This window comes from Chiloscyllium punctatum, chromosome 20, assembly GCF_047496795.1.
Source record: "Chiloscyllium punctatum isolate Juve2018m chromosome 20, sChiPun1.3, whole genome shotgun sequence".
NCBI lineage: Eukaryota > Metazoa > Chordata > Chondrichthyes > Orectolobiformes > Hemiscylliidae > Chiloscyllium > Chiloscyllium punctatum.
In genome coordinates, this window is record NC_092758.1 from 51,094,290 (window position 1) to 51,116,969 (window position 22,680).

General features: G+C 41.2%; 1 protein-coding gene across 3 annotated transcripts in view; it reads left to right on the top strand.

Moving 5' to 3' along the window:
- The first annotated feature begins 11,579 nt into the window (after positions 1-11,579).
- sncb (synuclein, beta) overlaps positions 11,580-22,680 on the top strand; it is a 66,191-nt gene continuing 55,090 nt past the window's right edge. The window contains exons 1-4 of one of the 3 annotated variants that reach the window (XM_072590889.1): positions 11,580-11,713; positions 11,937-12,080; positions 12,602-12,640; positions 16,553-16,707. In XM_072590889.1, the coding sequence (XP_072446990.1) occupies positions 11,960-12,080; positions 12,602-12,640; positions 16,553-16,707 (315 nt within the window). In that variant the 5' untranslated portion in view covers positions 11,580-11,713; positions 11,937-11,959. Of the gene's footprint in view, positions 11,847-11,921; positions 12,081-12,601; positions 12,641-16,552; positions 16,708-22,680 lie in introns of all 3 variants that reach the window. The other 2 variants (XM_072590890.1, XM_072590888.1) reach the window with 2 other exon arrangements.

The following is a 22,680-nucleotide window of genomic DNA, read 5'->3' on the forward strand; positions in this document are numbered from 1 at the left end:
TTACTGAAATTAGAAGTTGTGACAAGGAAAGCTGTTATCTGTCACAAGCATACAGTCAATAAACATAGAATGGTACAGCACAGGAACAGGGCCTTTGGCCCACGATGTTGTATTGAAATAGTTAGAGACATGTATTTGAAGAAGTTAGAAAATGAGGGCTTCAAAGTGAAAGTGCAGGCTGAATATTTCCAGCCCCTGGGTGTTCTTCTGCTTTGAGCATCTGCTGGGTGCTGCAGAGTGTTATGGCTCGCTTGAACAATGTTCTGATGAAGCTCCTGAAAGAAATAGTCAAATGCATGGGCCAGTGGGGAGCTCCAGACCACCATATACAGGAAGGCCACCCACACAAAACAAGTACCCAACTACAACAGCAACTATCCCAACACCCACAAGTGGAGCTGCAGCAGAATATTGTTCAAGCGAGCCACACCTCACTGCAGCACCCCAGAGCACAGAGCTGAAAAAGAACACCTACACAATGTCTTCAGAAACAATGGGTACCCAAAAATCATAGTCCACCGATACCTATACAACAGACCACAACAGGAAGACAAAGCACGTCCTGACACACTGGCCAAACTGCCATACATTAAGGACATATCAGAAATGACCACCAGACTACTTGCGCATATGATGGTAGTCCATAAACCAACTATGACAGCTACTAACAAATATAAAGGATCCCATACCCACAACCAACAGGATCACGTCATATACGAAATACGGTGTAAAGATTACCAAAAGCACTACAGGAAGGAAATTAGTCACCAAGGGACACAAACATCAACTAGCCACCAAGAGACATGACCAGCTATCACTTGTATCCATACACGTGGACAATGAAAGACACCAATTCGACTGGGTCAACGCATCCATCCTAGGACAAGCCAAACAGAAACATGCACCGGAATTCCTAGAAGGCTGGTGCTCAACCCAGAATTCCATTAACAAACATGTAGAGTTGGACCCAAGATACCAACCACTCTAAGAAACAAAATCAGCAACAAAACCGGAAATGACACCACCAACCCAGAGGACCTAGACACATAAATAGCAAGCAGGGCAGAACACCAACACTTCACTGGAGGCGCACTGATGATGTTAATTAGAATGGCAATGAAACATCTGTGAACAAGGTTACCAGCTCAGCAAGCAAGTCAATAACCTCAGATTAATGATAAGTAAGACAGGGCGCTTTACAGAGATCAGTCAGAGGTGTGATACTTATTAGTCAGGACTGTCCTTTCCTTTCAAGTGGTGTAAGCCACTCTCAACACAATAATGTGATGTTACGTTAGACTGAGCATTAGGAAAAGAGTAGCACTGCTTTAGGCACAGATCTATCATGATATGATGCCAAGATAGGTAGTCTGTGTAGCTCCATTCTTCTAGCTGTAGTTACAATATCAATTGATCAGACAGGTGGGAGACTAAAATAGTAAAATATGCAAATATGAGATTCTCTTTCCATAAAAGTGTTATTCATGTCACCTGTGTGCCATCAGAAGCTTTCCTCTTTTGTTTTCCTCCCACTACATGTAGAGAGATTGGCTATTCATGGCTGGCAGCAATTGACCTAGCACACAGCTGGGCTTCAAATATGGTACCATCATTGGACAGCCAGGAGGGTCCTAGCAGTGTTAAGTACTTCAATCACCAGTGAGTGCAAGACAAGCCAAAAGTGATGCTGTAGAGAAGTGTTACATATGTAATGATGTTAGCTGTGGAGAATTGCATGAGATAATTTACTGGGAGAAACTATCTAAAAAACTCCTGAATTTGACACTTTGCCAATTTGTTTAATAAGATTTGGCTCTGCAGATTATTGCCATTGGCACTGTTGCACTTAATACAAGCAGGTATTCTTGAGGCAGGTTGCACATGCTTTGCATTTTTCCTTCTACTGATGCAGAGTTCATGTTGATATTTCTGTATCATTAGGAGGAAATTAACAGCTAGGTAACAATCTATTTCTGGTGAAGCTAGAATTTGCATTCCTCTGTGGCCCCTCCACTCCTTCCTCCAAAAGGCATGGATGAATGTTAATGTGGTACCTTTTGAAACTTGGTCACATATATATTGAACTTCCTCACCCAATTATGGTACTAGACTTCTTCACTAAGTAACAAAAGAAAACACTAAAATATCCTTTAAATTCTTTTAACATTTTTTTTACTCTTGATTCTATAAAGGCTTTTGCATAAGCACTATATATGCACAGACACAAATTTTACATTATGTGGGCAGGTATTATAACTATTCTATTAGCATTAACACCAGAGTTGTATGAATCACTGGAGGTTAATTCTATTGGCAAATTCATTTAGGACCAAAATACTTCTTTTCTTGAGACACTTGTTACCCAATTCTAGATCCCCTGAGGATAAGAGTCAACCATAAAGTGCGGGACTGGTCACATGTAGGTCATGCCAGGTGAGTTAAGTTTCTTTTCTTAAGGATATTAATGAACTGCATTCAATATTTATGACAGTAGTACTTACAGTGATTTTCTGATTCCAGCCTGGGAGGAATATGAACCATGAATTCTTTAGCTTGTCTAGTCGAGTACCATAACTGCTCAGTGCTATTCCCATACAAACGCTGATGAAAATTAGTTGAAATGTAACAGATCTCAGCCAATTTTTTCTGATTGTTTATCTATACTCACTTCACACATATTGACATTGAAACATCTTCCTTAGCTTGTCACAGAAGCTATTTGTCAGTTTAAGATGAGACAGACTGTCAGCCATGGATCAGGTTGACCTTTATCAGAAGGTCAATCCTTACTTCTGAGACTTGAGAAGGTACTAAGGTTGTCACTTCAGCACAGTGCTAAAGGAATAATGCACAGTCAGAGTTGAGTATTTCAGATTAGATGTAGACCTAAAATAACCCCTGAAACTATTTCAAAGCAAGTTAGAGATGGCAAGATCCTTTTCTCTTGTTTGACTTGTTCAAATATGAATGTCAATGCCAAAAGTATAATCTTATCAATAAAATAATTAGATTAAATTTATGATTGATTTTCTGATAGAAGGATTTGCTTGACCCCTTACAAACACCAGCACAATTATCTGCAATCCACATGAAATAGATTATAAGTTGAAGGGTTCTTGACATGGGAAATCACAGAAAGAAAAGGAGCAGGAGAGGTTCTCATAGATCCAGCTCACTGGGGAATGAGCTTAGCTCTTCGCTCAGCTGAAAAGGGTAGCAAGACTTTAGGGACCCAGCTTTTAATATAAACTTGTATGTGAACTTGTAACTGTATAAGGTACTGCAAAATTTATTGGAGAGCTGCTGCAACACTCCACAGAATATGAAAGATTTGCTTTCAACTTGTGTTGTCTTCTATGGCAAGACATCAACACACTGCAATATTGAAGGCAATCTCAACCTCGTTAATATAACTATAAAATTGTATGGACATCCAAGAGATAAAATGGTTGATTAAAATAGCAGTAAATACTTGTTTTCAAAGGCAAGTGTGAGGTCATCTTCTTTTAACCTAAATAGGAAAGAACACAGTCCTTTCTAAATGGTTTTGTGACTGTGAACTGCATTCACTTTTTCGGTCTCTGACATTCCACTGTACTGCAAATCAGTGGGATGGATGATGGATGTTTTACATATTGCCACGACTGGGCCTATAGGCAATCTGTAATATAGAGCTGCCATGGAGCTAGACACCAAAGTATGGGGTTAAGGGAAGGTGAAACATGCATAGGGAACTACTGTGGGAGTATTTCTCTTGTGTGAAATAGCCCCTTTTCTCAGCTGTCAATAAGTAGTCTTGATATTTGGTTAAGATATCTTTTATCAATGGCAAGATAACAATGGCATCCAGAAGAGTTCCTAAGTGGGCACTGAATACCGAAAAGATGGGTGGGACAACTGAGCTTTCCCCCCTTCCCAGTTAAAGGCTAACAATGGTGGTTAATGACCCAGGCATAGCATCAATAGTATGATACTCAATTCTGCATTCTTGACCTGACAGCTGCTTGTCCGAGGCTGTGAACTTCCACCCTTCAAATTTATCCCTTCTATCATCAGCCAATGGCAATGATTTTTCTTTGCCTGCTTTTTCCAAACCTGAAGTCGTTGTCCACACTTCTATCAAATCTCTCTTTCAATTTCCAAAGAGAACAGCCCCAGCTTCTGCAACTTAATCCTGTAGATAAAAATTCCCTTTCTTGGAGCCATTCTGGTAAGTCTCCTCAATGCCCTCTCAAGATCCCTCACATTTTTCTGAAAGAACTGGATACAATACTCCAGTTGTGGTCAAACAAGATTTTATAAAAGTTCATCATAATTTCCTTGCTTTTTGCTCTCAATATCTTTCATTATGAAGTCTAGGATCTCATATACTTTGCTAATCATTCTCCCAATATATCCTGACACCAGTAATACCCTTGCACTTGTATCCTCAAGTCCCTCTGTCCTTGGACACTTTTTGCACCTGTTGCCTCTTTCCATCCCTTCTGTCAAAATGCATCACTTCACATTTCCCTACACTAAATTTGATGTGCCACATATCTGCCAATTCTGCTGGCTTATCTAAATTCGCTTGCATTGGTTTGTGTCATGTTCTCTTTTTACTACTCCTCCAAGTTTGATATTATCAACAAGTTTTGAAATTTTATGCTGTATTCCATGTAATTTATATGTAAAAACCTATTGTCTTCAAAACAACCATTGGAGAATATTATTGTCTGAAAAATAATCATTTTCTATAACTTTCATTTTCTTTTCCAAGCTGATAGAATCCCTTCTAATTTGTGAACCGCAATGTTGTTAACCAGCCTTTTAGGTCTGCTTTTAATGCTTTGAAAGAAGTCATACAGACAATGCTCATTGCATTCCCTTCATCAAATGTAATGCAACCAAAATTGCAGATGAGACAAAAATAGGTGGAAAGGCAAGGAGAGAAAGGGATACAAATAGTTTACAGATTACAACAGTGTGATCAGGTCCATGACTCACAACAGTATGATCAGGTCCCCCTTGTTCTCACTTTTCATCCCACCAGCCTCCGAGCTCAAAGGATCATTCTCTACCATTACAGACAATGCCAACAGAATGCACCACCAAACACATCTACCCCTCACTCTCCCTATCTGCATTTCATCGAGATCATTCCCTCAGGACACCCTAGTCCACTCCTCAACCACCAACACCAACTCCATTTCTATAGCACCTTCCCATGTAACTGCAGAAGGTACAACACATACCCTTCACCTTCTCTCTGGTCACCATCCAAGGGCCTAAACAGTCTTTCCAGGTGAAGCAACATTTCACTTGTACCTCTTCTAATCTTATGTATTATGTTCGCTGCACCCAATGTGGTCTACTCTACATTAGAGAAATCAAACACAGACTGTGTGATCGCTTTGCAGAACACCTCCGATCCATGCAAAGCCAATCATTGTAACATAGCATCCTGTTTGCATGCCACTATCTGTTCTCAACATTATGCAATGTTCCAGCGAATCATGGTGAAAACTGGAAGAACAACATGTCATCTTCAAACTAGGCACTTTACAATCCTCTGGGTTTAATATTAACTTCAAGACCTTCAAATTGTGAACCCATTCCTTCCCTTTAGTTTAGTTTTGCTTGTTACATTCTCTGTCACCATGTCCTGTCTCCCCTCCCCCCACTACTGTGGGACTGTATGTTCTTTCCAGTCTGGCAGTTAGACTCATCATTTTCTGTCTTTCTCACATTCTGATCACTTAACCTGAACTATCAACATCCTTTCTCCTCCAGCACTCCAATTATACCCCCACCTCGACCCCCCTCCCCATGTTGATAAATGCTGCCCCCTCCACACTCAGTTCAGCTCTGATGAAGAGTTATCTAGGCTTGAAATGTTAGCTTGCTTTCTCTCCATGGATGCTGCCTGACCTGTTGAGATCTCCAGCATTTTTTGGCTTCTTTGGTTTATAGAGAGATATTGATAAGTTAAGTAACTGGGCAAAAAGTTGGCAAATGGATTATAATTTGGGGACATGTGAAGTTGCTTGGAAAGGAGCACAAAAAAATTGCTAATTAAATGGAGAAAAATTGCAGAAATCTACAATACAAAGGGACTTGGGGATAGTTCTGCACAAAATACAGAAAGCTAGCTCACAGATGCATCAGTTAATCAGAAGGTTGATCAAATTTTGACCTTTACTTCAAGGGAGTTGAAGCATAAGAGTAGGGAAGTCAAACAGGTTGGGACTCTACTTACTGGAGTTGAGAAGAATGAAAGGTAATCTCATTGAAACATTTAGGATTCTCAAAGGGCTGAACAGAGTAAATGCTGAGAGAATTTTTCCTCTTTTGGGAGAGACTAGGACCAGAGGGCATAGTCTCAGATTAAGGGGATACCAGTTTAGGAGTGAGGTGAGGTGGAATTTCTTCTCTAAGAGGATTGTGAGTCCTTGGAACTCCATGTCACAGAGAGCTGTGGGGAGCGATTCCTTGTGTATATTTAAAGCTGATACTAATAAATTCTTGCTTAATAGAGAAATCAAGAGCTGCTGGGAAACTGGAGGAAAGTGGAAATGAGGAATGTTGGATTAGTCATGATTCTACTGGAGCAGATTAAAGGGGCTGAACTGCCTACTCTTGTTTTTATTTCTTATAGTCTTATAATCTATTAACCTTCTCTGTTATTAATTAAAAACATTCAATTAGCTTAGTCAAACATTGTCTGCCTCGTATAAATCAGGAGTCATTTTCCTTGATTAGTTCAAATCTCTTCAAGCTACTGTTGATATTTTCCTTGATTAATGTTTCTCAAACCTGACCAACCACTGATGATACATTAACTACTCTATAACTGCTATGACCAGTTATTTAATGCAGTCGTTTCATCAATCTCTTCACACATATTTTGACACACTTCCAGAGTAGATGAGACCTGACCTCTGGTCACCTACACCAGTGGTAGGGTCACTAAGATTGCCCCACAAGACTCCAAACATTAAACATTTAATGCCAGTTTGAGAGTTTTCTTCTGAAACTCATAATTCCAACCACCTGCCAAGGTGGGATTTAAGCCCAGGTCTCCAGCAGATTGCCTATGTCTCTGGATTTCAAATTCATTGAAAACACCTCTGTGCTATCACCTTATTGGTAGGACTAGCCTCACACTCTTTCATTTATAAGCATGTCACATTTGCCATTGTCCAATTCTCTGACACCTTCTTTGCATTTTGGGAAGATTGGACAATTATGCTAAACCCTTCTGCTATATCTCTACCTTCACTTCATTTAATAATCTGGGACGGAAGTCATCTGGGCCAGGTGACCTATTCACTTTGATCATAGTCACATCTTTCAGTGCATTCTACCTATCAATATTCATCCTACCAACTACCTCTATGTCTTATGCTTCTATCAACAGTACCCATTAGGGTATTTTAATCTTGTACTGCATCTTGAAAACTATGTGACCCTCTTTTCCCCTAAAAGGATTCTCTCCATCTCTTACTACCTGCTTACTATTTTTCATATCCGTGGAATTTTGTTTCATTCCCTTTTATGTTTACTAGAAGAAAGTGAGGACTGCAGATGCAGGAGAGTCAGAGTCAAAAATTTTGACACTGGAAAAGCACAGCAAGTCAGGTAGCATCTGAGGAGCAGGTGAGTTGACATTTCGGGCATAAGCCATTTATTAGGAAGGTGGAGGGGAGAAGGGGCTGAGAGATACATAGGGAGATGTGGGTGGGGCTTGGAGGAAGGTTGGTGGGATGGTGATAGGCGGATGGAGGTAGGAGATGATTGTGATAGGGTGGAGTGGATAGGTGGGAAGGAAGATGATCTGACCTACCTGTCCATCTTCCTTCCAACCTTTGGTTCCATTACCTTTCATCTTATTGAGATGTACCTCCCCATAATGCAGCATTTCCTTCTTAAAGCTCATCCCTTGCTCCATTGCAGTATTTTCCTGTCAGTCTTGGGTTTCATTTTACTCTGTTTTGTCCATGCTTAGGACACTTCAACCAGTTTATTTATTAAAAACACTTTACCCATATGCTGTTGGTGAGATGGATAAAGGGGCACAGAATTTAATTTGCTGTTCAACTGAATTTCATTAGCAAAATGTTTCTTATTAAAAACACCATGTAAACATTTCCCAAATTCCCACAATATTTATTATTTCTCTCGTTCTATCTATCAAAGAAAGGATATTACCCTCAATGAATCATGCATTTGAGTTGAATCGATGGAAGCTCCTTCATCCCCAATGAAGAGCTGGCTGCCTTCCACAGGGTTGGGTTCTGCAGGTCAGGGTAGATCTTCTCCTGGATATTCTTAGTTTGCTGCACTGTCTTCCACCATGAGTCTTGTTGTAAGTCTTTGCTGAGGGGATGGCTTCCAGGTCTGTGCTTTTATTCCCCTTGCCCCGAATGTTCCATCGCTTTAGCCAGTGGCTTCATGAGTGGAGATTCAAAGCATCCGATGGAACTGCACCAACACCCTTCATTATTGCCATGCTGGGGAGGTGTAAAGTGTACGTCCTCAGGACAGGGCGGATGTCAAGGTGCCAGAAAATCTGATCTCTATGACTCTATAATACTTCTCAATACATAACCCTCGGGCTGGTTGTAGCTGTTTCCTCCTGAACCTTTGTGACATCTTTGACTTCAGTATGCATTGTTCTCTGTAGCTGATAGAAAACAAATAGCAACAAGGCCCAATTTCTCTGGCTAAGGATCAATTTAGAATATCCAACTTTGGGTCTGTGGTCACTTGGCCACAGCTGGCTAGAACCATTTTCATTCCACTGAATATCATCCTCTTCCAACTTATGCTTATTTTCTTTGCTCTTCTGAATTTTTAGTCTGCACTTATCATATATAATAGAGTCAAAGAGTTTTTATAGCATGGAAAGAGGCTTTCTGGCCCATCATATCTACACTCGTCTTCAAAAATTTGAATTCTTTTTTCCAGCACGTGGCCAATGGCCTTGTATGCTGTGGTAATTCTTAAAAGTCTTGAGGGTTCCTGCATTAACCACCTTTTTAGGCATTGAGTTCTAGTTACCTGCCATCAATGGCTTCCTACACCATGGATCACCTCTGTAAGTTCCACTGACCTGTATATGATCCCTTCCCCTACTGGCTTCTCCACTAACATGCCCATCCTCAACAGCACCCTGGGCCCTGACTTCCCCTGGCTGGCATCAGAACACCCACACTATTCTGAAGACTTGGGACTTTGAAGACTGGTCGTAGTTCCAATCCTGTTAACTAGTGCCTTTTTATGTCTGTACATTCTGCTCTGCTGACTGTGATGCTGGAAAAGCACAGCCGGTCAGGCAGCTTTCGAGGATCAGGAGAATCAACGTTTCAAGCATAAGCCCTTCGTCAGGAATGAGACTTGTGGCCCAAGGGGGCTAGGAGATAAATGGGAGGGAGGGGGTGAAGGTAGGACTGCGGGAAGGTAGTTGGGAATGCAATAAGTAGGTGAAGGTGGGGCTGAAGGTGATATGTCAGAGAGGAGGGTGGAGCGGATAGGTGGGAAGGAAGATGGATAGGTAGGACAATTCAAGAGGGCGGAGCCGAGTTGGAAGGTTGGATCTGGGATAAGCTGGGAGAGGGGAAATGAGAAACTGGTGAAATGATCCTGTGTGGTTCAAGGGACACAAGGTGGAAGACGAGGTGTTCTTCCTCCAGGCATCGGGTAGTTAGGGTTTGGCAATAGAGGAGGCCCAGGACTTGCATGTCGTTGGCCGAGTGGGAGGGCAGGTTAAAGTGTTCAGTCACCCGGCGGTGGTGTTGTTTAGTGCATGTGTTCCAGAGATATTCTCTGAAATGTTCCACAAGTTGGCATCCTGTCTCCCCAATGTAGAGGAGACCACATGGAGAGCAACAGGCACAGTAGGATGATGTGTGTGGAAGTACAGGTAAATCTCTGTCAGATGTGAAAGGATGCTTTGGGACTTTGGACGGAGGTAAAAGGGGGTGGAATGGTCGCATGTTTTTGCATTTCTTGCGGTGGCAGGGGAAGGTGCCTAGAGTGGAGGGTGGGTTGGTGGGGAGCATGGACCTAACAAGGGAGTTGTGGGGGGGGAATGGTCTCTCCAGAACACAGATAGGGGTGGGGAGGGAAATATATCCCTAGTGGTGAGGTCTGTTTGTAAGTGCTGAAAATAGTGGAGGATGATACAATGTATCCGGAGGTTGGTGGGGTGGGAGGTGAGGAGCAGGGGAGTTTGTCCTTGATGCAAGGGAATTTCAAGAGGGATGGGGTTCAAGAACGGAATTGCGGGAAATGGAAGAGATGCGCTGAAGGGCATTGTCAACCACGTGGAAGGGAAAATTGCAATCTTTGAAGAAAGAGGCCATCTGGGATGTTCTATGGTGGAATTGGTCCTCCTGGGAGCAGAAGTATGGAGCCGGAGGAAGTGAGAATAAGGGATAGCATTTTTGCAGGAGGCAGGATGGGAGGAGATGTAGTCAAGGTAGCTGTGGGAGTCGGTGGGTTTGTAGTACATGTCCGTGTAGTCGATCCATCTAACCCCACTGCGCTGTGGCTGAACACTTTAACTCCCCCACCCACTCTGCCAAGGACATGCAAGTCCTGGGGCTCCTCCATTGCTAAACCCTAACCACCCGACGCCTAGAGGAGGAACACCTCATCTTCTGCCATGGGGCCATAGAACCACAAGGGATCATTGTGGATTTCACCACTTTCCTCATTTCCCCTCCCCCCACTTTATCCCAGTCCCAACCTTCCAGCTCAGCACCACCCTCTTGAACTGTCCTACCTGTCCATCTTACTTCCTACCTGTCCACTCCACCCTCCTCTCTGACCTTTCACTTTCACCCCCACCTTCATCTACCTATCACATTCCCAACTATCTTTCCCCAGCCCCACTCCCCTCCCATTTATCTCTCAGTGCCCTTGAGCCACAAGCTTCATTCCTGACTAAGGGCTGGTGCTCGAAACGTTGACTCTCCTGCTCCTCAGATGCTCCCTGACCTGCTGTGCTTTTCCAGCACCACACTCTTTGACTCTGACCTCCCGCATCAGCAGTCCTCACTTTCTCCTCCATTCTGTTCTGCTGTGTTGTCACACCCTTGTTACCATCACCCCATAGCCCCAGTGCGGTATTGTCTTGTCTTTTCCAAATCTCCTCTCAAATGATCTCCTGTTTGTCTGCAGTTACGACTTTCTAATTAATCGGAAACTTTGAGAAATGGGTAGGAAGGATTTAAAGCGCCCCAAACATGATCACATTCCGGAGGCACCTACCTTGATATAGCAACACCGTTTTCTAAATGTTGTTATTAACCATTTTTTCTATAACATAGAATTTTACGGACCAGACTGTGTTGTTCCTTTCGTTTTTTCTTGTTTTTTTTCCTGATTACCATCAATGTACGAAGGTGGGGGGGAATAGCTTAAATATGTTGTTTGAAAATAAAGGGGCATTCCTCCCACCCATCATGAAACCTGAACACGCTCCTGGTTCTAGTCAAGTCGTACAGAGGATAACTGATCACTGGCGAAAAAAAGATGTGACTTGTCTTAGGAGAATTACAATGCACGAGGGAGGGCGGGGAGTTTGAGGATGTGCGAGTGTCCGTGTGTGTGATTGCACAGTACTTTGGTGAAATCACAGGATCTTCCTGGAGAGCTCTAGGGACAGAGAGAGGAGGGAAAGAGCCTCGGAGGGAGTACACTCCAGACAAGCAGCTTCAGCTGACAGGTCAGTGAATCGGTGGCATCATCACCGCCCAACTGGATGATCTCCATCCTCGCTTAAATCCGAAAGCCTCCCCCCTCGCTCCATGATGTTTTGATCCCATCTATCCAATCCGTTATTATCCAGTTTGACAGAGGTCAGTATTGATGCTTGTATCATTTCTCTGTCGGTGCATCATTATGTTTGGCTGTTTTGAGGGTGAATGAATCAGGTGTTTATTCTACAGTGTTCCACTGAACGAGGACCAAAATGGATGTTTTCATGAAAGGATTGTCCAAAGCGAAGGAAGGAGTAGCTGCTGCAGCCGAGAAAACCAAGCAGGGAGTAGCAGAAGCGGCAGAGAAGACTAAAGAGGGAGTGCTATATGTTGGTATGTAGCCATGAAAAGGCAGTGAACCTGCAAAGGAAGATAGCGTCGCCCCTTTCAATTATACAATGAATCATTCCTTTGGGCACTGACTGGACGGGCGACTTGCACAGTTATTACATTATAACGGGAGAAAAAGAAGGCTGTGTTTTTTCAATGGAATATTAGCAATAACTGTATCGGGTGTTTAAAAAAAAAATAAGCGGAAAACATTTAATCTCGGGGGATCGATCTAGTTTCCGCGTAGAGATACTTTGGCTGTCAGTTGGGGACTGATTCAAAGGTCTTTATTTCCGCTGAGCAGATGGGCCAGCCATATGGCACTCTCCTCCAGCCCAGAGAGAGAGAGAAGCTTTATCCAAGGATGTGGCATCCAACACATTCACACCACGTCTGCCGTTTAAAAAAAAGGCAAAAGTAATCATGACATATTACAAGAAATGTTACATACTTAGGGGATGATCGGCAACATTATGAATTCAGACAATTGCCCCAGGGATAATATGTCTTTATTTAACCTTTAGGCTCCAAAACCAAAGAAGGTGTTTCAAGTGTTGTCTCAGGTAAGTTCCCACGAATGTTTAATATGACAGAATAATTGAAACGCAGAAATGACATTATTGTTTTCAATGTGTTTTAATCGAATGTTTTCTGCAGTAATTATCAAGATTTATTGTAAGATATTGGTCCGGTATTTAATCCAAGTGTAAACGTCAATTTCAGAAGGTGATCAATCCATTAAGATCACCAATTCTTACAGTTCGACTCAGCAAGGTGTGAAAGTAGAGCAGGTTTGTCGGAATTGCGGTTCTCATCTGCAATGTACCTGTAACTGAAAAAGTTACTTGTCATCCCGTGCTGTCCGTGAACTGCGATATATGCTGCGATTGCGAAGTGAAATAATACACGAATTAGTTTCACTTCAATAAATTGAAACGTTTCTTAGAAAAGGTGCATTGTAGATTAATCTGATCGTTACCATGAGTCGTAACAAATAAACACATATGAACATTTAGAATTAGCATGCTAATAATAAATGCAAAACACCAGGTTATAGTCCGTCGGGTTTATTTGGAAACACTAGCTTTCGGAGCATTGCTCCTTCATCAGGTAACTGTTGAGTATAAGATCGTAAGACATAAAATTTACAGCAAAAGTTTAGTGTGATGCAACTGAAATTATGTATTGAACAAGACTTGAATTGTTTGTAAAGTCGCTCATCTTTTAGAATGCCCATGTTGTTTTCAGTTCTTTCATATGTTATCCCAGAAAAAGTTCTGGAATTTACAAATGAAAGAACTGAAACCAACATGGTCATTCTTAAAGATGAGAAACTTAACAAACAATCGATGTCTTTTTCAATATATCATTTCAATTGCATCACACTGTAAACTTCTGCTATAAATTCTGTGTCTTACGATCTTATACTCCACAACCCCCACGGTGGCACAATGGTTAGCACCTGCTGCCTCACAGCACCAGGGTCCCAGGTTCGGAGTTTTCACATTCTGTGCGGGTTTCCTCCCACGGTCCAAAAATGTGCAGGTTAGGTGAATTGGCCATGCTAAATTGCCCGTAGTGTTAGGTGAAGGGGTAAATGTAGGGGAATGGGTCTGGGTGGGTTGCTCTTCGGAGGGTTGGTGTGGACTGGTTGGGCCGAAGGGCCTGTTTCCACACTGTAAGTAATGTAATATAATTTAATCTAATCTAAAAAACCACCTGATGAAGGAACAGTGCTCTGAAAGGTAGTGCTTCCAAATACACCTGTTGGATTATAACCTGGTGTTGTGTGATTCCTAACTTTGTACACTCCAGTCCGACACCAGCACCTCCAAATGAACAATAAATACTTAATATCTTTGAATATAATTACTTTGCTCACTATTTTACAGAAAGTATGTATATAGTCATAGAGATGTACAGTACGGAAATAGACCCTTTGGTCCAACTCGTCTATGCCAACCAGATATCCCAATCTAATCTAGTCCCATTTTCCAGCAGTTGGCCCATATCCCTCTAAACCCTTCCTATTCATGTACCCATTCAAATGCCTTTTAAATGTTGCAATGGCTCTTTCTCTTCCTCTGGCACCATTTCCTTTGGCAGCTCATTCCATACACGCACCACCATCTGTGTGTAAAAGTTGCCCCTTAGGTCCCTTTTCTATCTTTCCCCTCTCACCCTAACATACGCCCTCTAATTTTGGATTCTCCCACCCAAGGAAAACACCTTGTCTATTTACCCTTTCATGCCCCTCATGATTTTATAATCCTCTATGAGGTCACCCCTCAGCCTCTGACACTCCAGGAAAAACAGCCGCGGCTTATTCAGCCTCTCCCTATAGCACAAATCTCCAACCCTGGCAACATCCTTGGAAATCTTTTCTGAACCCTTTCAAGTTTCACATTGCCTATTAGAGATTGCCTATCTTTCCAAAGGGAAGGAGACCAAAATTGCACGCAGTATTCCAAAAGTGGCCTAACCAACATCCTGCACAGCCGCAACATGACCTCCTAACTCCAATACTCAATGCTCTGACCAATAAAGGAAAGTATACCAAATGCCTTCTTCAATAAAGTCTTAAAAAAGGACAAAATTGTTTCATAGTAATTTTGACTGCCAGTTTGTTAATATTGTCTCAACTATTTATAGAATCCCAAGGCTTTTCAGCCCATTGAATCCACACAAGACCATCCAGAGAGCAGCCCAACCAGACTGACTCCCCTAGCCTATCCTTGTAACCCTGCATTTCCAATGGCTAATCCACCTAGCCTGCATATCCCTTGTCACTATGGGCAATTTAGCATGGCCAATCCACATAACCTGCACATCTTTGGAGGAAACCCACAAAGACACAGGGTGAATGAGCAACTCCACACAGTCACCCAACTATCATAGGTTGTCATTTTCAGGATTATCTTGAATTGGATTCATACAAGGTTACCAACAGATTTGTTAATACTTTAATACTGCAGTTACAATGCATACATTGATCTGAAAGGATTTTGTGCTCAGACAGTAGTAGGTACTGTTGTACATGTACATTGTCTTTAAAAGAGTTAACTTTTAAGGACTCAATGTGCTCTGTGTATACAATGTTACAGCTCTGACTGCCAGTTATGCAGTTGCAGGTGTACATGCTGCACATACAGAAATCAGATGGCTTACTGTAATGTCTGTTTCATCACTTGTAATATGTTTCAACTAAAATAACTCATAGAGTTAGCCAATCTCTAATAGGCAATTAATTGTTAGACCAATATCATAAATGGTAGAAGTATCATTTTAATGTTTCCTTCCCTGATTCAAACTTGATCTAGGAAGGAATATGACTTTTTCTTCAGGTGCATTCTCATTTCAGAGAAAAAAAAATCACAGCACAAAATCTGTTCCATATGTCATTTTTATGGTTCTAGAAGTGTTTATGATTACAAAGGCAATTATTGTTTATGGTCAGATCAAATCAAAAGGGAAGGTGAAAACAAAGTTGAATGATTAAGTAGCATGTGTTTTTGATAAAAGGAAGCAGATAGATGATGTGCTTGGATAATTTGGAGAAAATAAACACTCAACATGCTCTTTAAAAGTTAGTGTGGACTCGATGGTCTGAATTGCCTTCGTCCACACTGTAGAGAGTCTATAATTCTGTGAAATAGGTATTGTTTCGAGAACTCTGACAAACCTTAATAGGAAGATTCGAGTGATCACCATCTCAATAATATAAACTACATTCACATTGTTTGAAAGATGCCACCTTGATGACATTAAACTGCTCAAGCTATTGACCATGTTACTCCAAAATTGATACAGATGTGTATCTTTACACTCTTATTTTTCAGTACTTGAACTAGTGGGTGGCACGGTGGCACAGTGGTTAGCACTGCTACCTCACAGTGCCAGAGACCTGGGTTCAATTCCCGCCTTAGACAACTGACTTTGTGGAGTTTGCACATTCTCCATGTGTCTGCGTGGGTTTCCTCCCACAGTCTAAAGATGTGCAGGTTAGGTGAATCGGCCATGCTAAATTGCCTGTAGTGTTGGGTAAGTGTATGGGTATGGGTGGGTGGAGCGGTGTGGACTTGTTGAGCCGAAGGGCCTGTTTCCACACTGTAAGTAATCTAATCTAGTTGGTTTTTATGGGTAGAACTTTGTCTTTGTCGCTAAAAATGATAGCACTTAACAATAGAATGTTAGAAATAAATATTAGAACATTGCTAAGATATTCCTGTATTCATAGATTAATTCTATTTCACTCCACTCTGATGTTTACATATGTTGAAATTAAACATTTCTCAGTGAATCCAGGTTTGCATTGCAAATAATTGATACAGGATTTTTTTAACAAGGTCTTCTAAAGGTAGCTTATGCAATAAGTTTTAATTTGATTCAGAAAGTGACATCTGAAATGTAATAATTAAAATAAGGAAAAGCTCCTTCTGAATAGGAAACAATGTATATTAACGCTTGCTTTTTAGTGGCTGAGAAGACAAAGGAGCAGGCTTCTTTGGTTGGCGGTGCTGTTATGACTGGTGTCTCAGCTGTGGCCCAGAAGACAGTGGATGGAGCTGGGAATATCGCAGCAGCCACTGGCCTGGTGAAAAAGGAAGACTTCCCGCCTGAAGAACTAAAGGTTAGCCTTCAGCAGACATGAACACCCCACCCTGTGTGGCTGTAATATATATTAAACCATTCAGATTTAATATTGCCACATTATATACTTAGCAAAACCACATCACTGTGAGTACACAGAACAGGAAACGGAAGACTTTACAATGATTTAGACGTTAATATTAAAAGCTGTTTTGTATGCCTCAGAATTTGAGTGTACACTTCCTAATTATTTCTGTTATAGGCTGAAATTAATGTAGCAATTCAGTGGGGACTAAATTTGATTGGATAATGTAGCCACCCCACACTTCCATTTGGGTTAAAGTTACACACACTGACTTATACATTGACTTTTAAAGAGAAATACACAGCAATCCGTCTTGGCATAGGGTGCTTCATATTTAATGACTGCTGGCAGTTTGAAGACAAGGTAAGTTAAGGTGTCAGTCAGCATCAACACTAACTTGGCACCATTACTAATTTCAAATTTCACACTCCAGCCAAAGTATCATTGCAGAATATGACTTACAATGGAATGCAGATTTCCTTCCCTCAAACCCCTCAGACACCTCTCTCAAACCTGTGCTATTTCAGAGAACCATGAACTCATCCAAAATCTTTACTAGAATACTTCTTTTGACTGGTGGTTCAATTGTGCATATATTTGAAGCTTTCCTGTTTTTGTTTTAAAAGTCGATAGTTATTGTACATTTTTTTGCCTTTGGTGGTATTCCTGCAAGACGTCTCCACCGTGGCTGGGAGACAGGTGATGAATGGCTTTGAATTTTCATTTGAGCAGACTGTAGATGAGGTTGGAGGATGACATTGGGCAGCTCTGTTCCCCAAATTCAGATTGCATCTGTTTGGCCTGGGCTGCTGCAGTCAGGCCTGACTAGCTGATTGAGAACCACAAAGGTACTGGTAGAGTAGTAGGGATGTAGATGCTGTCATCATGCAAGTGAGGAAAACAAACAGATTTATGGTCAATCTCCTGAGAAGCTACCTCAGTAATCCTACTTATGTTTTGTTGGACAGACTGCTGCAAATTCTGCAAGCACCTTTGAATAGATATTAAAAGCCACCATGGTAACAATATTGGCTTGCAGGGCAACATTCTGAAGGTCCATACAGCATTCAGACTTTAATGTTGATTATTTGTGCCACAATGAGGTCTGTTTGTGCTGCAAAGTAAGTTTTGCATCAACCATCTGGCTGTGCATTATAATGAGTTCCACAGGACTGCTGAAGTGACCATTCATTCATGTTAGAATGTACTGCTGTATGTTCCACTCAAAGCCTGGTGCCAAGTTGCTTTTGAACTCTTTCACTCTCCATGACATTAAAAGTGAGTTTTCAGGGCACTAACAACCAATGGTTATGTTCAGTCAGCAATCTTCTTCAGTAGCCAGATTCATCAAAGACTTGATTTATCAGAGAACTGATATCTGCACGATACCTTTTCATGTGCTGGCTATGATGGACTTCTGCTTGATGTCTCTACACTGGACTCTCAAATGCATACATTAGTTTTTAGTGTAAAATTGCGAGACAGTATCACACTATCTTCACTGGCTTTCCCTCCTCTTCCTCAGACTGGGAGGGTTCCAGTTGTTGGCTATCTGAAAAAAGAACACGGGTTGGGCATTATTGAGGCAAGAAGAGAAAGTAAGACATCTGTGCTTGCATCATTTTCTGTTTGTAAATTGGGATGAGGGAGCAGTAGGACAAGAGGAGGACTAAGTATGGCTTAATTATACCTTTATCAGTCACTTCCAGCTCTGCAGTGTGCCATAGCCTCAACAATGCCTCTTAACATGATGGCCAGCACTGTCTCCTCCTTGGGTGGCATGATTGTCATCCTCCTGTTCTTTTCTGATGTCTCATGTTACACAATACATTTTCTGATCAGAAAAAGGGAAGTGTGTCAACAAATATGCTGCAGTATGTTAGTGTTGTGCTTGTTATGATTGAACATTTGCCAGTGTGTGAGAGGTGTGAATTGTGGGTGCGAGGTTTGCAGTAGTGCAGAGTGAAGTATAGCATATGAATTGAAAGATTGTGTTTGGGATTGTGGATAGAGTGATGAGGGAGTAGAGAATGGAACAGCGGATGAGTTAGTGGAAAACTTGGTAGGGAGTGTAATTTGAAGATAAATTCATTCACCTTCACAATTTATTTCAATTTGTTGGACGGATTTATTTTCAATGCTTCCATATTCTTGGAACAATACATCTGGCATTGCTGTCTGCCATTAATTCTTACATTTTGCACTAAGACCATTAGTACATTATCAGAAAGTCGATGTGGTCACTTAATGATGTGTTCAACCATTCCTCAAAGTAATATTGCCCAGATGATCTTTTTTAAAAAATTGCACTATTTCATGCATTCCCTATACACATTTGGAGACACACAAGCTGCTTTTATAAGCTTTGCTGTCTGCGTACACTTCCCAGTTTCCTGTTAATAAATGAAGCCAATATATGATACTTACAGTGCTGGCTGGATGCAGATTATTTCAAACAGTAGGCAGGACTAATTTCATCTGTTCTTTGCAACACAATGAATCAAAGTCAATTAATTATGTACCGTGAACTCCATGCCCACTTTTGGGTTATTATTCAATATAACCCGAATTAATTTTATTAATTCCTCCCTTTAAAATTGTATTTACAGCATCTTATTTTTAGCCTGAGAATTGGTCTTGGTAGGGTTTAAATTTAGTGAAAAGGTATCTGTTCTTCAAATTGCAGAATTAAAGGATGGTCTGCTGCATAAAACAAGATATTAATTATAATACACCAGGGAGCAACAGGATGTTTTTGGCTTGATCATTTACAATGTTAGCGCTCGATCTTGGCCATGCTGTCTGGTGATGGGATGAAATCACATTTTCCAACAGCTGTCAGTGAGGTAATTGTGATGAAAGAAATCTAAAAAGAGGATAGAATTAGCTCAAAGACAAATTAGTTAAGCTTTGATAGTGTGTACACTAAATTAAATTGCAACTTTGAATGCACATATACCATATCAGCTATTTGGCAAATCATACAAGAATAAAACAGGGACTTAAGGAATCAGTATTTTTGAAGTAACAAAGTGGCCTGAAGAGCTGAGGTTAAAACAATGTGATCCAAGGTAACATGTCTTTAATCAAAATAGATTAAATTCTCCTCATCCCCATTCAGAACAAATTTGTGAATTGTCATTTATGAAATAGAGTAGATGGTATTGAAAGATAAGACTTCATGAATGCTGCTCATGTTCTATAATGCTGTATTATTTCTCTTGCATTTGAAAAACCATTTAACCAGATTAAATAATAAAAAATATAGTAAATAGAAGTGGAATACGTGTCATGAGGTGAATTTTCGTTTTCAGTGCCAGGATATTTCCAAGGATGGTTCCACAAACCCAAAGAGAGAAAAAAATGCCCTGCAGTTATTTTTTTATTCTGAGGTGACAGGATTCTCTGAGAGTTGGATCAGGTGACCCTGGCTGACTGCAGGGACTGCCAGATACAGAGGCAGGCTGGATTGAAAGTCTGCACCAGTGCTCCAATGCTGTGATCAAGCATTTGTATTTTTAAAAAAACAGTAAAACATAAAACAGCCCTCTAATCCTCATCCCATTCACCCCTTATTTTCTCTACACTCTTCACGTGGACCATCCATCCATGCCAACCAAACTCACTTGATGATAACAACCCACTCCCAAAGCCCCTCATACATTCAATACCAACAATGTCCTCCAATCAACTCTCGTGGCTCTTTAGAACATCTATGCCAACTTAGAGCCAACTCCCGCCCATCACTCCCACTTACCACCCGCCCAATTATTACATTAACCATATGTGGACAGATTTCAGGAGCCATATTGAGATGAAAAATTTGAAACTCTGAGTGACTATGGCAGATGTATATTTTTAAAAGCACACTTTCATTCATTAAAATGTCCCATATTTAACTTATTAAATTTCATAATCCCTTATAACCACAGTTATCTCTTATTAAAAAGTAATACTGAAATTTGTAGTCTCACTTTAAAGAGGATATAATACTTGGAGCAATCAAACTGTGAATTGGCAGGGACCCTTCTATGATAAGAGAAAGTTTGTGAAATCAGTCTGCAGCCTGAATTCAGTAATACTAGCCCCTAACCTTGTATTAACAGAGTGAAATGGCCATTTTTTAAAAGCAGTTTTACTATTTTTTTTCGAAGATTTAAAGATGAGGAATTTTAGTGAAGAACGTTGGTACTTTTTGCAGATTCTTTTGACAGGTCTTTTTGACATTTATAAACAGTTCATTTTGATAGATTTCTTTGATAACTGCTTTTTGACAGATTTATAGGATCATTGAATCCCTGCGTTGTGGAAAGAGGCCATTCATCTCATCAAGTCTGCAACAGCCCTCCAAAAAGCATCCCAGTTAAATCCAGCCACCCACACCATCCCTGTATTTACTATGGCTAACTCACCTAACCTGCACGTCCCTGGACATTAGAGGACAGTTAGAATGGGCAGTCCACCTAACCTGCATAACTTTGAACTGTGAAAAATGGAACACATAGGAAGCCATGCAAACTGCACACAGACAGTTACTCAAAGACAGAAACAAACCGGGTTCCTGGCACTGTAAAGCAACACTGCTAACTACTGAGTCACTGTGCTGCCCCTGCCTTTTGACAGTTCCAATGAATAATGACTGTTATTCATAGACTGGAACCCCTACAGTGTTGTAACAGACCATTTGGTCCTACAAGTTCTGCACCAAACCTCCAAAGAGTAACCCACCCAGACCCATCCCCCTACAATTCTACATTTACCCCTAACTAATGCACCTAACCCACACATTCCTAAACACTGTGGGCAATTTTAGCACAGCCAGTTCACCTAACCTGCACATCTTTGGATTGTGGGAGGAAACTGGAGCACCCAGAAGAAACCCATGCAGCCATTGGGAGAATGTGCAAACTCCACATAGTCAGTCACCAAGGCTGGAATCAAACCCGGGTCCCTGGCGCTGTGAGGCAGCGACCACTGAGCCACTTTGCCGCCATTATAATGACTGGTATAAGATTTATACATGTTTTATGGCCATTTTTAACAATTCCGAAGGGTACCTTATCTCTCCCAACATGCAGCCTTTTTCTCATAGAGGTGCCCTGGAACAAAATTCAAAGTAGTCCCTTTTATGTCCAAGAAGTGGTGAGCCACAAGGATTTGTGCTGGGTCCACTGCTTTTCATCATTTATATAAATGATTTGGATATGAACACAGGAAGTATGGTCAGTACATTTGCAATTGACACCAAAATTGGAAGTGTAGTGGATAGCCAAGAAGATTATCTCAGAGTACAACAGAATCTTGATTAAATGGGCCAATGGGCTAAGGAATGGCAGATGGAGTTTAATTAAATAAATGTAAGGTGCTGCATTTTGGAAAGACAAAAACAGGGCAGGAACTTTATACTTATTGTTAAGGCTCTAGGGAGCATTGCTGAACAATGAGACCTTGGAGTGCAGATTCATAGTTCCTTAAAAGTGGAGTTACAGTTAGACAGGATAGTGAAGAAGGTGTTTAGTATGCTTTCCTTTAATGGTCAGAGCATTGAATTTAGGAGTTAGGAGGACATGTTGCGCTGTACAGGACATTGGTTATGGTGAGTTTTGAGAAGATTTGTAGCCCAGGTTGAGGGTCTGGATGTAGGTTGCTCACTAAGCTGGAAGGTTCATTTCCAGATGTTTCATCACCCTACTAGGTAATATTTTCAGTGGGCCTCCGGGTGTAGCACTGTGTTTAATCCCTGCTTTCTATTTCTATGTTTGGGTTTCTTTGGGTTGGTGATGTCATTTCCTGTGGTGACATCATTTCCAGTGATGATGTCTTTTCCTGTTCTTTTTCTCAGGGAGTGGTAGATGGGGTCTAAATCAATGTGTTTGTTGATAGAGTTCCTGTTGGAATGCCATGCTTCTAGGAATTCTCATGCATGTC